Below are 16,331 nucleotides of genomic sequence, written 5' to 3'. Positions count from 1 at the left end.
TTCTCATGTAGCCCTGGCTGTCCTATGGTGGCCTTGAACTCAGAACTTGCCTCTGCCTCTCAAGTGCTGGGATTAAAGTTGTGTGCCGCCACCACCCATCTGCAAGTGCTTTTGACAGGTGTATTGTCCTAGCAGTGAGAAAAGGAACTGCTACAGAAATGAGGAGAAATGAACTTTCTCAGCCTGCATATAATATATCTAAAATATCACAGGAGACACTATAAACACTCAGGAAATTCTTACCTATAACAAAAGATTACCAAAGCCAGCTGTGATGGCTCAGTCTGTACTTTAGAGGCTGAGGCAGGAGGATTTCTGTGTGCTGAAGACTGAAAACTGTGTTTCATGTTAGCTTGAGCTACAAACTGAGACCTATCTCAATAAAGCAATGCAAATAAATAGATAAATAAAATCTTAACGGCTATGACTACAGCTGAGTAATATGTACAGAAGTACTTTCCTGAAATGCAGAGCCCTGGGTCTACCCCATAATCCTGGGCACAGACAGCACATGTCTGTCATCGCAGCTCCAAGGAGGTGGGGACTGAACCCAGGCCACGTGTGTGCTAGGAAAGAGCTCTACAGCTGAGGACAATCCTCCAAGCCCGGAACTTGTCCTTGGAGTCCAGGAGCCTTGACCAGGCCTGAGGGTGTGGCTCATTTGGCCAAGTGCTCACGTATTATGAAGAAGCCCTAGGTTTCATTCTCACCCCTGTTTAAAACCCAGGCATGGTGGGAGATGCCTGTGACCCCCAGCTCTCGGGATAACAAGCAAAAGGTCAGGAGTTCAAGGTCATCCTCAGCCTAGGTGTAGGAGACAACACTAACAACACATTCTTATCCTTCCCTCTGTTTTTCTTTCCAGGGCTGGGAGTTCACAGCCTGATGTGTCTTCTAATTGACAGGAGTTGAGGGGTGGGAGAAAGTACCTTAAAAGAAGCCACTCCCGGGTCAGAGATGCCTGGTGGGTGCTGCCCAGTGCCATAGCCTGCGTAGCTTATCACCCATGGCTCGTGGAAGGTCACCCACAGCTTCACACGGTCCCCAAATGTGGAGAAGCAGAAGACTGCATAGTCCAGGAAGGCATCCACCACACTCTCGTTCTGCCACCCGCCTTGATCCTGCAGGGCCTGGGGCAGGTCCCAGTGGAACAGCGTAGCCATGGGCTCGATGTGGGAGTCCAGCAGGCTGTCTATCAGTCTGTTGTAGTAGGCGACACCTTGCAGGTTAGGGCTGCTCTTCTGCCCAGTGGGGAACAGCCGGGACCAGGAGATGGAGAATTTGTACACCCCAGCCCTGAGGCCTCGGAGCAGGGCCACATCGGAGGCTGGTTTGTGGTAACTGTCACTGGCCACCTTTGCTGTCGCTTGGCCCTTGGCTGCGTTCAGGTCACTGTAGCTGTCCCAGATGCTCGGCCCTCGGCTGCCTTCTGCCCAGGCTCCTTCCACACTAAAGGCTCCAGTAGACACGCCCCAGAGGAATCCCTCTGGGAAGACATCTTGCAGGAAGGCATCCCTTTCTGCCCTAGACTGGTTAGCAAAGGCTGCCCAGACTGTCTGGTAGGCTGAGACGGGGGAAGAGGGCACAGCTGCTGTCTCCTGCTGCTGCTCAGTCTGAAAGGCCAGGCTGTCAGTTAGAGAACAAGATGGACTGTGGGGTAGAGCGACATCAAGGGACACAATTAATGACTGAGTTACAAACGCCCCACAGGGTCAGGTATGGAGGCTCATGCCCTTCTCTCAGAACTCAGGAGGCAGATGCGGCCAGATGTCTGTTAATGTGAGGCCAGCCTGGTGTGCAGAGTGAGTTCCAGGTCAGCCAGGGCTACACAGTGAAACCTTAAGGAGAATGAGAAAAAGAAAAAGGCAGAAGAAATGAGAAGAACAAGCGGAAGAAAGAAGAAGGATGAGGAGGAAGTCAAGAGAAAGAAAGCAAGAAAGAAAGAGAGAGAGAGAAAGAAAGAAAGAAAGAAAGAAAGAAAGAAAGAAAGAAAGAAAGAAAACAACAGAAAGAAAGTAAAGGAGGGGCAGAAAGGGAAGAAGGTCAGGAGGAATAGAAGGATAGTTGGGAGAAAGAGACGGAGCAGAGAAAAAATGAAAAAAAGAAAAAAGGAAGAAAGAAAGAAAGAAAGAAAAAGAATGAAAAAATAAAAAAGGAAGAAAGAAGGCAAAGGAAGAGAGGAAGAAAGAAAGAAGAAAAAGATGAGGCAGAATGAGGAGGAGGGTCAGGAGGAGGAGGGCCAGGAGGAGGAGCATCAGGAGGAGGAGCATCAGGAGGAGGAGCGTCAGGAGGAACATAGTCAGGAGGAGAAGGGTCAGAAGGAGGAGGACCAGTAGAAGGAGGGCCAGGAGGAAGAAGACCATCTCTGAATCCAGCACTGTGATATGAAACATTCCCATTGTACTTGGCTTTTATGCTTGTTCTCTGCTCAGGCCCCCCATGCTTACAGAGAAGGCACCTGACAGCCTGAATCTCCTCTTCTGCCCATTTGATCTGAGAAAGTTCTAAAATAAGGATTTTCCTGTGAGAGCTGTGATTCGAGGAAGGTGTTCACATCTCATACTGAAGAACTGAGCTCAGAAGTTTATCTCGTGAAGCCTCAGTGGGCTGCTCAGGTCTACACCTAAACTGCTCTCTTTTTTTTTCTTCTCTTTAATAATTACTATATTTATTTACCTTTTAAGTTTCATTATTTATTGCTGTGGATTTTATATATGGACAACTTCATGGAGTCTGTTCTCTTCGGCTGCACTTACGTGGGACCTGGGGATCTAACTCAGGTACAAATGCATGCCTGGTGAGCTGCTTACTTTTTGTTAACCTTGGTGCGGGAAATTGTCTGTAATCTGTCAATCATGTTTTACATAAATGCTGATTGGCCAGGCAGGAAGCATAGGCAGAAAAATCAGACAGGAAGTAGAGGTGATGCAATGAGAACAGGAGAATTCTGGGAAGGAAGAAGCTGATTCCTTCCAGTCCTGCCCAGATCACTGAGGAAGCAGGATGTGACCTGCCAGCGAAAAAGGTACCGAGCCATATGGCTAAAACATATCAGAACAAGAACTAATAGGAAGCCTGAGCTAATGGGTCAATCAGTTTTATAACTTATGGAGACTTCTGTGAGTTTTAATTTGGGGCTTGCTGGTTGTGGGATACCGGGCAGGACAGAAACCCCAACAAGCAGGCCCCTTCATGTTAAAAACCTGACACCAAGCTGGAGTCATCTGAGAAGAGGAAACCTTGACAGAGAAAAGGCTTATGTCCGACTGGATTGTGCACAAGTCTGTGGGCATCATCCTTATGTAATGATGGGTGTGAGAGGCCAAGTCAACTGTGGGTAGAACGACCCCTGGGTAGGTGGTCCTGAGTTATACAAGAAAGTAGACTGGGAGCTGGAAAGACTAAGACAGCTCAGAGGTTGAGAACATGTTTGCATTGTCAGAAGTTGTGAGCTCAATTCCTAGCACCCACATGCTGACTCAGTAATGTCTACAACTGTACTTCCAAGCAATGCAGTGCCTCCTCTGATGTGCATACATGCAGACAAAACACACAAATGCATAAATTAAGAAATCTTGAAAAAAAAGAAAGAGGGCTGAGCAAGCCATGGAGAGCAAACAAGCAAGCAGCATTCATTTCCCCATGGCCTCAGTTTCAACTCTGCCTCGAGTTCCTGCCCTGATGCCCATTGTGGAAGACTGTAAACAGTAACATGAAATGAGCTCTGTCCTCCCAAGTTGCTTGGGTCACTGTTTTATCAGAGCAACAGAAAGCCAACCAGCACACAGGCAAGGGCCTTTACCCTCTGAGGCACCAGAGTCATGCATACATGCATTTATTCATTCATTCTTTCATTCAGAGACTCTGTGTGAGGAGTGTGCACACGGCATGTGCAGAGGTTGGATGACAATTGTGGGTGTCAGTCGTCTCCTTCCAACACGTGAGCCTGAGAGACCACACTCAGGTCATCAGACTTGGGCACAGGTACCTTTACCCATGAACCATGTAGCTGGCCCCATAACCTGCTTTCTCTGCCACATATGTGCACACTATCCCAGTATCCTCATCTCAGCTCTGCTAAATATGCAGACCTGGGAGAATCTGACAGTGAGGACACAGGACCTGTAGGCCCAGGCACATCTCCACGAGCTACTGCTTCTCTGGCCTCCCTCTGAGCCTCCACCTCTCATCTCTTAAACGACTGTGACCTGTTTGCTGTCCCAGGAGGCAAAGTCAGGACTGGTGAGATGGTTCAGCAGTTAAGACCAATTACTGCTGTTGCAGAAGGCCTGGGTTTAGTTCCCAGCATTCACATGGGAATTCTAGTTCCAAGGGATCTGTCATTCTGACATTCTGACCTCTGTGGGCTCACTCAGGAAGGTGGTGCACCTGCATGCTCACTCAGGATGCTGCATGCGCGCACACACGCCTCAAACAACACCAAAACAAAAGGACAATGGTCCCCAGTGATTGCCCATGTACACAACAAGAGAAGCCATAGTAACTGTTACTTCTTGTTAACGGCACAAGCCAGCATTACCTCTCCTCAGGACTGGATGAACAGCTCAGGAATGCATTGATGTCGAACCCAACCATCTGTACTTGGTCTTTATTTATGGCTGTAAGAAAAGCAGCTTTGTTAACTGTGTGTGGAGCTGGAGCAGAAACATGCAATCTGTAGTTTACTTCATTTTAAAACCACTCTAACCCCAAGTGATGATGATAAGACTTTCTGAAGATACCATGGATGCATCTGGTCTGCTTAGAACTAGAATGTTGGTCCTCATATTTCAGAGTGAATATCAGTGACACAAACACTTCAGAAGATAGCTGGACCCACCCTTGAGTCTTGGTCATGGGAACGTGTTCATACCTCCTTTCGGGCTTTTTATTTTTTATTTTATTTTGAGATAGGATTTCACGATGTAGCTCTGACTTTCCTAGAACTTGCTCTTAGAGCTGAATGGCTTTGAACTCAGAGATTTGCCTACCTCTGCCTCCTGAGTACTAGGATTTAAAGTGTCTGCCACTGCCACCTTCTTGTGAAATTTTTGAAAAAGAAGGTGGGGGAGTTAATTGGTAAGGTGCCTCCTGGGTAAACAGGAGGAATTAGCTCAACCTCCACAACCACACAAAAAGCCTGGCATGGGATGAGAGAGATGACTCTGGATAAGGAGCAAATTGTTCTTCTAGAAGATCCGAGTTCAGATCCCAGCACCCACTGCAGGCAGCTCACAACTACTTGTGAGTAACTCCGTTTCCAGAGGATCCAACAGCCTTCTGTTCTCCTCAGGCACCTGCACCAATATATACACACTCATAGAAACACACACACACAGACACAGACATGCACACACGCATGCACTAAATAGACTGCCCTTGAGTTCAAGGCCTGGCAGGACTACTCAGTGACGTTTAGACCGCAAGATCCTACACCAGAGGTTTTCTGCGTCTTAGATCCTCCTGGGGCTGCTAAGACCAGGGGAACACAAGGATATGTTTCCATGCTGACAGTTCACACCTGAGTTAGGAACATGTCATATTGGGCACCCTTGCCATCTGTAGAGGACCACTCGGTGTCCCAGGACAGGAGGAGCTCACTGCCAGGGAAGTTATGGGACTTTAGCCTCACCTGGTAGGCTCTCAGTTCAGCCATTTTCCTAGGCCCCTCCCTCGTGAGAACCCCCGATGTCAGTATTGCTCCCCAACACACAGTGTAACAAAGGCCATTCAACTCCTGCCACATGCTGGTCCACTCACCTTCAAGCAGGCTGAAGAGCAGTGAGGAGGGGCTCCTCCCTGTGGATGGGCAATCCTGAAGTTTTAGGGTGTAGATGAAAACTTTCATTTTGGGCTCAATGTTCTAGAAAAGATGAAGGCCAACAAGTGTGCCTTTAGTAATGGGAAGAGTGGAGACGCTACATGCTCACCTTCTGGAAACAACCTCAAGTCACCCCACTTACTGAGGGCAGTGACTTGGACTCTGGAGAACGACAATTGTCAGTGACCATCGGCCACCAGCCCTTCCTAAATGAACTGATAACCATAGCAGTTCATTTTAGATAGAGGACTTCATACGCCAGCCAGAAGATTAGGGTCAAGAGCAAGGTTTCTGCTTGTGTAGGAGCCTGCACTTCCTAAAATGTTTAACCAATAGGCCTCATCACCATGATCATGAGTGTTCATGGTTTGCTTAAAAAATACTTTTTTTGTGACGTTGAGAATGTACTTTGGCTGGTAGAGTGTTTTTCTAGAATGTGTAAAGTCCTGGCTTCCATCCTCAGTGCTACATAAACCAGGTGTGGCGGGGCAGGTATACAATGTCCACACTCAAGACATGGGGGCAGGAGAATCATAAGTGCAACGTTAGCCACAGAAGGCCAGCCTGGGCTACATGAAAATCTGTCTCAGTATATAATTTTTAGATAGAGAACAGATCGGACAGGTAAACAAGTTGGCTATGGCAGCCATGTCCTCATAGGAATTCCTATACTTTCGCTTCTTCTTTGGATTTGTTTCAAACTTTCTGTAATAAAAAGTCAAGCAAACGGCTACAGAGATGACTTGGTGGTTAAGGGCACCCAAATCACAATCATGAGTTCAGGTCCTGTTTAAGAAGCAGGCCTCCCACGAATGCCTGTCACTCCAGCTCTGAGGGATGCGATGCCCTCTTCCAGCCTCTGTGCACCCAGGCAATACCTCTCCCTCCCAGCAGGAGGCACATGCATTTATACAAATATGCACAGTCACACTGAAACATAAACACAAACTGTCTTAAGAAATCCTGTCTTGAAAATAAAAATCAGTAAAATGACATATGGTCTGGAGAGATGGCTCAGCGGTTAAGAGCACTGGCTGTTCTTCCAGAGGTCCTGAGTTCAATTCCCAGCACCCACATGGTGGCTCACAACCATCTGTAATGATATCTGGTGCTCTCTTCAGGCCTGCAGGCACATGTGCAGACAGAACACTGTATACATACATAATAAATAAAGAAAATGTTTTTAAAAAAATCAGAGGCGCTGTCACTTTGAGATCTCAGCTCCTGTGGCTGATTTCCCTCTATTCTTTGCTTCTTTATTTTTGAGATTGTCATTTAATTACAACATTTCTTGCTTCTCTTTCTTCCCTAAGCCCTCCAATATACCTCTCCCTCCTCTTCTTCATATTCATGGCCTTCTTTTTCTGTCAATTCCTACTGTTTGTATAGGTATATTTGTAAGTATGTTTATATACATATATTCCTAACTGTAACTTGTTCAGTCCATATACTGTTATTTGTATGTGTGTTTTCGGGCTGACCATTAGGCACTGGTGTTCTCTTCCCTGGGGAGAAGCCCCTGTCCCGCTCTCAGCATTACTGTACCCTGTAGTTCTCTGTGCACAGCTGAGGCTTCATGGGCTGTTCTCCATCATGTTGGTGACACTCTATGGCTGTAGCTTCTGATGTTACTGGGAGACACAATCTCACAGCAAACTTGCTATGCTCTGCCTCCCACGATCTCTCTCCCTCCCTCTATTGCTTTCCAGCATCTTTGGTGTAACGGGAAATTGTCTTCAGTCTGGTAAGTTAGTAGTAGTGGTGGTGGTGGTGGGTTTGGGGTGTCTGCACACACATTTTCGTATGGCAGCTTGTTCTCCCTTCTCCATCCCTCTCTCTCGAACAGGGTCTCAGTTAGCCAGGGTTGGCCTTGACTTTATTGTTTAGTTGACAATGACTTTGTACTCCTGATCCTCCTACCTCCCGAGTGCCGGGATTACAAGCAAGCTTTACTACACTGTTTCATGCTGAGCTGGGGATGAACTTAGGGCTTTGCTCCTGTAAGGCAAACAGGCTACTATCTGAGCCACAGAGCACACCCAGGGACTGCCCACAGGGAACCCACATCTAGCTACAGAAACCACAGCAAGCCCACATCCTGATGGTCTCTGTAAGTGGGAATGTCTGAAGCTGCAGCTCAGGGGGGTCGGGCTGTTATGGAAGGCTCAGTCCACGCCTTAGGCAAATGTCACATTTCTGATAAGCTGTCCAGAACCTTTCCCACTCCATCACGATGGAAAAGCCCTCACATTACCTGCAGGTCACTCAGCTTCTGTGGTAGAGTCGCCACACTTTGGCATGTAGAAGTCAAATCAAGAGAGAGGAAGTCAACCGAGTCCTAGAAACAGGGAGATAAACCATTAGAACAAGGCCTCCTCAGAAGAGTGCTGGTTCTCCCCATGACTAACCCGATCCTGGGATTCCCAGGAGAAAGCTGTAGATGAGTGTGCATGTGACTACAGCAGGGGCGTGAGTGTGGTGAATTTGTAAGTGTGAAAATGTGTGTGTGGGTGTGCGGTGCCTGCAAATGGAGGAGCACGAAGGGAGGGAATCGGAGTCTGGAGCTTCCCCCAGGGGTCCCCTCCCCTGACCTTTGTGACATCTGGGAACCCTCTTGGGTCTGGGGTTTTGTTGTAATTTCAGGCCACAGCTTCAAGTCCACCCCAGTCAAGCCTGGCTTGAGCAGTTCTCCCAGCAGAAAAACAAGCTACACAGCCCTGATCACCCAGGCTCTCTAACCCATGGTCTAGCTAGGGTCCAGCTCACTGAGCATGTGGCTCAGTAGAAAGAATGCTTGCTGAGCGTGTACAAGGCCCAGGGTCTGTCACCAGCACTGCATTAACAGGGCATGGTGGTGCCCGTCTCCACTTCAGCATTCTAATCCTTGGCTACCTTGTGAGTTCAAGGCCAGCTAGTGCAATAAGAGATCTTGTCTTGAAGAAGAGGAGGAGGAAGAGAATAGTGACAGGGCCTAGCAGCTATAGGTGTCTGCTCTCCACTCTGATGACCTGAGTTCAACCCCCCATCACACATGAGGGTAGAACTGAGACTCCACAGATTTCCCTCTGCTCTCTACATAAGTGCCATAGGATGTGCATGCCTACATAGAGATACACAGATACAGACAGATACATACCACATACACAACAAGTAACACATATATACCACATCACGTACACAGACAGACAAACAGACACACAGCAAATAACAAACACATACACCATACCATACACAAAATAAATGTAATGAATTTTTTTAAAAATCAAGGACAGTCGGGCAGTGGTGGCACACACTTTTCATCCCAGCCCTCAGGAGACAGAAGCAGGCAGATATCTGAGCTTGAGGGCACCCTGGTCTGCACAGCACGTTTCTCACAACCAGGACTACACAGAGAAACCCTGTCTTGAAAAAGAAAAAAAAAAGAAAGGAAGGAAGGGGCTGGAGAATGGGCCCACTCAGTGAGTTCTTCCCATGCTTTCTGATGCCCAGTACCCACCGAGTATCCACAAGCACGTCTCATTGGTTTTGTTGTTGGTTTTTTTCTTAGCAGTCTTTGGCTGGCCTAGAATTCATTTGTAGACTAGGCTGGACTTGAACTCCTAGATCTGCCTGCATCTGTCTCCCAAGTAGAGAGACAAAATCATGTGTTACCATGTTCAACACGAGAGTGTCTTTAACCTGAACGCTGGGAGATGGAGATCGGTGTATCCTGGGGGTTCACTGACAGGTCAGTCCAGTCAAATCAGTGAGCTCCCATTTCAGAGAGAGACTGAGACCCAGTCTCCAAAAAAGGGGAGGGGTAAAAAGTGACAGAAGACACCTGACCGTCTATACTACTACATGTACTGCAGTACTACGCCTGTAGTCGGACCCTGCGCTACAGGACCATTCCCAAGCCGGGCAAGGGTCCGGAGATTTAAACACACAAAGACACACAGACAGAGACACGGGTCATCCTTGAAAAATGAATGCCCCCTTTATTTTGTACCAGTGCCGCTTATATATGGATTCTTAACTGATATCCATGCCCCAGTCAAACCCACTAGAAACCACTCCCCTGCCATCAGGAACTCCTGAGGGTCTCATGCTCACAGTAGCTGCAAACACAGGAAAACAAGTTGTTTTGCTCAGAGCAGCTGCAGGTTTACAGGAAATTCGGGGTCTGGGTCCACAGCCCCCAATAGACACCCAGTGTTGGCCTCTGGCCTTCACAAGCACCTGGACACACACTCACAGATGAGCAGGTTCGTGCACCTGCACACACATGTAATACATTAGCACATGCACAGACAGAGAAAACCAATCATGATAGAAAAGACAAGATTCTACCTGGTCTGTGTTTTACATATGTGCTGTAGGAAGGCTTGTAGCTTGTAGTTACCTGCCTACTGAGGCGTGGCCTCTTGTACTATATACAGGGACGCAGAACCTGCTGCATCCACCCCTTTTTTTCTTCCTTCCTTTTCGCCAGCTGCTCATTCGGATTGTTGCATTGCAGGATTCGATCTCTGTCCTCCATTCAAGCAGAGAATTCTGAGTTGTGAGTTTACCCCTAAATAAATAACTGTCTACTTATCATTTCTGAGCTAGTGTGGGATTTCTTTCAAGCGTCCATGCATCACTAGGTCCCCTCATCACATATATTTGAACAACTTTAAATTCAGGATCTAAACATGAGAATACAGCAGTGTAACTCACACACGCGCACACATGCACACACACACACACACACACACACACACACACACCCACACACACACACACACCTGCTGCCACAATTCAGATTGACCACTCTATTTTTCTCTTGGCTGGAATCTCACAAACTGCCCTTCCCTCCAACAGGTCAGTTGTTTCATAGGTCAGGCACCAACTGGGAGCCACGTGTCCAGGTCCAGTGCCCTAGCGCCCAACCCTCACTGGCTCCCCAATGCCTTCCGATCAAGTGATCTCCGGAGTCCACCAGATTCCACATCTGCCAGCTAAGGATATTGAAAACCACATACAATATGGTTCTAGATAAACAAATCTGTTGCTGATTAAATGCCATCTAAATTAATTTACAGAGTAATAATTGTTATCGAGAGACCAAAGGGCTGGTCATAAAAATCCTTGTCCAGCAACAGCCTTTGAGCTGGTATTTCGCCCCTGCATGCTGCACAGAGCTCAGGGGTAAACACAGGACAGTGTCTGGGTTCCTTCTGAGAAGTGCAAACCCTGGGGCCTTCAATGGGCCTGAGCAGTGTGTGCCTGTCTCTGGCTCTGGACTCCCTGCTTTGCCCTGTGTCTGTCTAATGCTGGCGCTGGCTTCCAACCCTTACATCATCCCTGCCTTCTCTGTTTTTCCTCTTGTCCTGTCTCATTATGTCTAGCAAATTTCTTCCTACTGTTAACACCCACACAACAGTGTCCTCTAAGGCCAGGGTGATGGGACGTGCCTTTAATCCCAGCACTCAGGAAGCAGAGGAAGGTTGATCTCTGAGTTTGAGGCAACCTGATCTACAGACTGAGTTCCAGGACAGCCAGGGCTACACAGAGAAACCTCTCTCAAAAAATAAAAAAAGAGTGTCCCCCAATAGGAGGCTCTTACCTGGGCTCCTCTCTCCTGAGGTGCTCTTTCCCCATAGGGAACTATTAGTTTAGACCAGCAGAGACACTGGGCTGGGGATGTGGTCCAGCAGGGATGTTTGCCTAGCATGCACAAAGGCCTGGGTTCCACCCTAGCATGATGGAGACCAGGCATGTTGGTTCATGCCAGTAACCCAGAACTTGTGGGGTAGAGGCAGGAAGGTCAGGAGTTCAAGGTCATCCTCAGCTATACAGTGACTTAGGCTAGCCTGGGATACATGTGGCCCTTTCTCAAAAACAAAATGAATAAGCAAATAAAGGAGTGAGTAAAAAAATAACAGTTACTAGAGGAGATGGTGGGTACACCTGAGTCTTTAGAGCTGGAGGCTGAGACAAGAGGATTGACCAAATCTGAGGCCAGCCTGGGCTACTCTGTGAGACCGTTTGACAATAGAATATGGTAAAGTCACACGCGGTGCTGCATGCCTGTCACTCAGACCACAGAAATGGTAGCCAGAGATCAAGAGTTCAAGGTCAGCCTGGGCTACAGAGGGAAGCCCTGTTCGAAATTTTAAAAATCACAGAGGATATCATCAGGATGGTACTCTAAGGCATATATTTTGTTTATAAGCCTTCTTTATTTTCTTTTTTATTCAGCATGGACGAGAGCCCAAGGGAGCCAGGAGAGGGCAATGGTTCCTTGGAATTGGAGGTTACAGAAGGTTGTGAGCCTTCATGTGGGTGCTGGGAACTGACCCTGGATCCTCTGGAAAAGAGCAGCCAGTGCTTTTAACCATTGAGCCATCCCTTCAGCTCCCAGAAGTATATAAATAAATACTTTAATAAATTACTAACTCTTAATTTTTTTTTCTCTGTGGGTATGTGTAGACCAATTGGGTGCCAAAGTATATTTGTTTTGTTTTATTTGACACAGTGTCTCAGAATATATCTCTCCTGGCCTGAAACTCACTAGTAGCCCAGGCTGGCCTCAGACTCACAGAGATCCCCCTGCTTCTGCCATCCTCTGTGATTAATCATAGCCTGAGGACCAACCCCACCCCTGCCCACTCGTGAGACTAACAGTTCCAATTTCCCTAAGTCAGTGTCATGAAGTCAGCACAAGTAGCATTCCTGCATGTCCTAGATGAACAACTCTGGCCAAACCCACCCTCTGCCCTTTGACCAACCCTCCTCCCCATCCCTGATAAAAACCCTAGCCCGTGGGAGAAGCTCAGTCCCGTCTTCTCTGGTGACAGCCCTTCTCAGGATGACACCTGTGCCACAGCCACTGAGCAGCCTCAAGCTCTTTTCCTCTTACACAGGCCTCATCTCAAAATAAATAAACACAATCACATTTCTCCCTAGGCATTACAGATGCAGCATCTACCTTGGTGAGTGCAGCCGAGGATGGGGTTAGCAGGAGCTCGGGGATATCTTCAGCCTTCAGGACCACAGAGAGCCTTCCTCCTGGAACCAAACAGGAAAGAGCAGTAGTTGAGGGAGGGCTGAGCTTCTGAAGGGATAGATCAGGACCATGACTTCTCTTTAGCAGCTGACAGACTCCAGAAAACAAAGTGGCTAAAAATACATCTCCCTAAGAGAGTAGGTTGTTTTTATTTGGATTTTTTTAGACCATGCTTCACTCTATGATCCTGGATGTCCCGGAAGTCAGTTGGCCTTGATTCACCAAGGTCTGCTTTCCTCTGCCTCCCAAGTGCTTTGACTAAACTTGTGTGTCACCATGTCAGGCAAAGAGACTGTTGTGTACGAATCAAGACCCACATAGAGAGCACTTGGAAAAGTCAGCATAGAAAGAATTATCCCAACGTGACAAGAGAACCGTTTTCCAAACTCTATTTAAAGGCACAGTGCTCCAGGCTGAGGATTCAGCACCATTGGTAGAGAGCTCGTTCAAGTCCAGGGATTGATTGATTGATTGATTGTATAGGTTTGTGATTGATTGATTGAATGAACAAGTCCAGGGATTGATTGAATGAATGAATAAATGAATGAATGAATGACAAGCCCAGGGACTGATAGCCAGCACAGCATAACCAGGCATGGTGGCACAGGTCTGTGATCCCAGCACTTGAGAAGGAGAAGCAAGCAGGATCAGAAGCCTGAGGTCATCTCGGCTATATCCCCAGCTATATCTCTGGACAGTCAGGACCAGAGCTGCCACCTAGCACAAACAAAACCAAAGTCAGGGTGCTCCCCGGAACCTCTGTGTCTCTGTCCTCATTGCACCTACTGTGCCTTGATGGGGAAACAAAGGAAACACTGATGTGTGCATGCGTTTTGTTTAGCTGTCCCGCAGCATGGTGACTGCTCTCAAGCTTGTGTGTGCACCACAACTGCCTGGAGAACAAAGGCAGGAAATACAGAGCTGCTGGGTGGGGGCGGTGCATGCCCTTAACTGTGGCACTTACAAGGTAAGGCAGAGACAGGGGGATCTCTGAGTCTGAGGCCAGCAGGGTCTTCAGAGTGAGTTTACAGGCCAGTCAGGGCTACAGAGAGAAGCCCTATCTTGAAAAAGTAAGCCAAACCAAACAAAAAAATTCAAAAACAAACAAACAAAAACAGGACATTAAATCTATTTACTAAGTACATACATGAAAAAACCTGATTCACATACACAAGTAATAAATGAAATTTAGGAAAAAGTAAAAAGAAAAAGAAAGCTAACGTCAGGACCCACCTTCAGATTTAGAGTCAAGGGTAAAGATACAGATGTACCCAGGAACATAAAACCCTTTTAAAAATACATAGTTGTTTTTATTTATGTGGATATTTCTATGTCTATGTGATCATATGCAATGCATATATAGATGTCAACAGAGGCCAGAAGAAAGTGTGGAATCCCCTGGAGTTGGAAATACAGGTGGTTGTGAGCCACTTGATGTGGGTGCTGAGAACTAAGCTCTGGTCCTCTGGATGACAGCAATAACTCCTAGCCAATCAGGAGCCATCTCTCCACCACCTTGAATCCCAATGCCTTTTTTTTGAGACAGGGTTTCATGTAGTCCAGGCTGGCCTCTAAATTTCCAAGTGGACAAGGATGACCATGAATTGATCGTTCTGCCTTCAGCTCCCAAGGCAACCTTGAACTCCTGGACATCCTGCCTCCACCTTTTCAGTGCTTGGCTTACAGACATGTGTCACTATGCCCAGTTCATGCAAGGCAGGAATTGGAACCCAGGGCTTCCTGCATTCATGACAAGCACTCTGCTATGCAATCACACAACCATATTGTTCATTTAAGTTTGGTTTTTTTGTATGATCGTTTTTAGAGATGGGGTTTATCTGTGCAGCCCTAGCTGTCCTGGAACTCATTCTGTAGACCCTTGAATTCAGATATCTACCTGCCTCTGCTTCCTCAGTACTAGGACTAAAGGTTGACATCACCATAACCTGATGTGGTATTCCCCTCTGTATGCTGTAAATACCAAAGGCACTCTCTCTCCAAGGCAGTTCCAGGTACAAGGAACCCTTAGAAGAATGTGGGAGGAATCCTGACTTTATAAACTTCCCTTCAAGGAAGGGCAGAGAAAGACAGTTGCACAGACTTGACCCTGAGGAAGGGTCTAGAAGATAGTTTTCAAGGACTGGAGAAATGGCTCAGCAATAAGAACACGGGCTTCTCTTCCAAAGGTCCCTGGTTTGATTCCTGGCATCTACACGGAACTCAAACCCTCTGTAACTCCAGTTCCAGGGGATCTGAGGGCACAGGCATGCACATGGTGCTCAGACAAACATGTAGATAAAACACCCACATATCTAAAATAAAAATAAAATCGCACGTACAGACACACACACGCACACATACACACACACACACACACACACACACAGACACACACGCACGCACAGACAGACACACAGAACTCCGAGATGCGTACAGGTGGGGGCCTCATCAGTTCCTGTTAAGGAAGCAAACAGAAGAAGGTGGTGAGAGCTGCTCCCGATCCACCATGTCCGTGAGTACTCACCCTGAGAAGAGAACTCTCTGTGGTAAACTTCAAAGGCTTTCCTGTGGGCCTTGCTGAGGGTTTGGAGAGCAGAAGCTTTCGAACCCTGGGGGGCAAGATCCAGGATCACTTTCTCCAAGTCGCTGAAGGTGAACCAGATCTCAGCAAGGTCCCCAAAGGACTGGAAGGCGAACGTGGCATAGTCGGCAAAGAGGTCAGCAAAGTCCCTGTCTCTCTGGATGGTGCCGCGGGTGGGTGGCGTCTGGTGGCACAGGACCACCATGGGCTGAAGCTGGGCAGCCTTCAGGGACTGCAGGAGTTGTCGGTAGCACCGCACCGCTTCCTGGTCTGGATTCTTGGGGCTTCCCGTTGGCAGAAGCTGTGCCCATGATAGAAGTACTTTGTAATGGGTGACCTGACTGGCACGAAGACTGCTCAAGTACTGTGGCAAGAAAGAGGGCAATGGCTGCTGGCAGACGTAGAAGTCCTTGCTGCCAAAAAACCAGAGCCCTGGGTTCCCAGTGGATGGCTCGGGTTAAGCACTAAGTCATTTGTAAGAGGACCAGCGGCTGAAATAAAATTTCTATCGGAATCCCAGGCAGTCCCCTGGCATGAAAGACTCAGGAGGACAGTGCTCAGGAAGAGGGCTGTCCAGGGCAGATCCATGTTCAAGGAATGGTTAGAAGCACTGGTAGGAATCTGGTCCTTATAACACAGTTGAAGCTGTAAAAAACAGTGATTATCCCCACAATATTTAACTGTGTTATCTAGGATCGTTAAATGAGAACTTGGTAACTTCAAACAGTGTAATCTTCATAGAAACAAAACAAAAACTTGTCTTGTGCTGCTGTATACATGTTCATGAACTTGTGTGTGCACAAATATGTGGAGGCCAGAGGTAGATCTTGGGCGTCTTCCCCGATTGTGAGCCCTGGGGAGCTGCCTGTCCCAGCCTCTTCAGTGCAGAATTACAGTTG

General features: G+C 47.5%; 1 protein-coding gene across 1 annotated transcript in view; it reads right to left on the bottom strand.

Moving 5' to 3' along the window:
• Positions 1 to 15,862, bottom strand: part of LOC148122157 (lactase/phlorizin hydrolase-like) — a 35,310-nt gene extending 19,448 nt beyond the window's left edge. Inside the window, exons 1-6 of the mRNA XM_087906567.1 lie at positions 15,376 to 15,862; positions 12,774 to 12,853; positions 8,076 to 8,159; positions 5,761 to 5,863; positions 4,541 to 4,619; positions 930 to 1,650 (exon numbers count right to left, since the gene is read on the bottom strand). Of these exons, the coding sequence (XP_087762693.1) occupies positions 930 to 1,650; positions 4,541 to 4,619; positions 5,761 to 5,863; positions 8,076 to 8,159; positions 12,774 to 12,853; positions 15,376 to 15,637 (1,329 nt within the window). The 5' untranslated portion in view covers positions 15,638 to 15,862. The remainder of the gene's footprint in view (positions 1 to 929; positions 1,651 to 4,540; positions 4,620 to 5,760; positions 5,864 to 8,075; positions 8,160 to 12,773; positions 12,854 to 15,375) is intronic.
• Between the last annotated feature and the right edge of the window lie 469 nt (positions 15,863 to 16,331).

The sequence above is a fragment of the Myodes glareolus genome, chromosome 5 (genome assembly GCF_982192425.1).
Source record: "Myodes glareolus chromosome 5, mMyoGla1.1, whole genome shotgun sequence".
In the NCBI taxonomy this organism is placed as follows: Eukaryota; Metazoa; Chordata; class Mammalia; order Rodentia; family Cricetidae; genus Myodes; species Myodes glareolus.
This window is presented reverse-complemented; position numbering and strand designations above follow the sequence as displayed.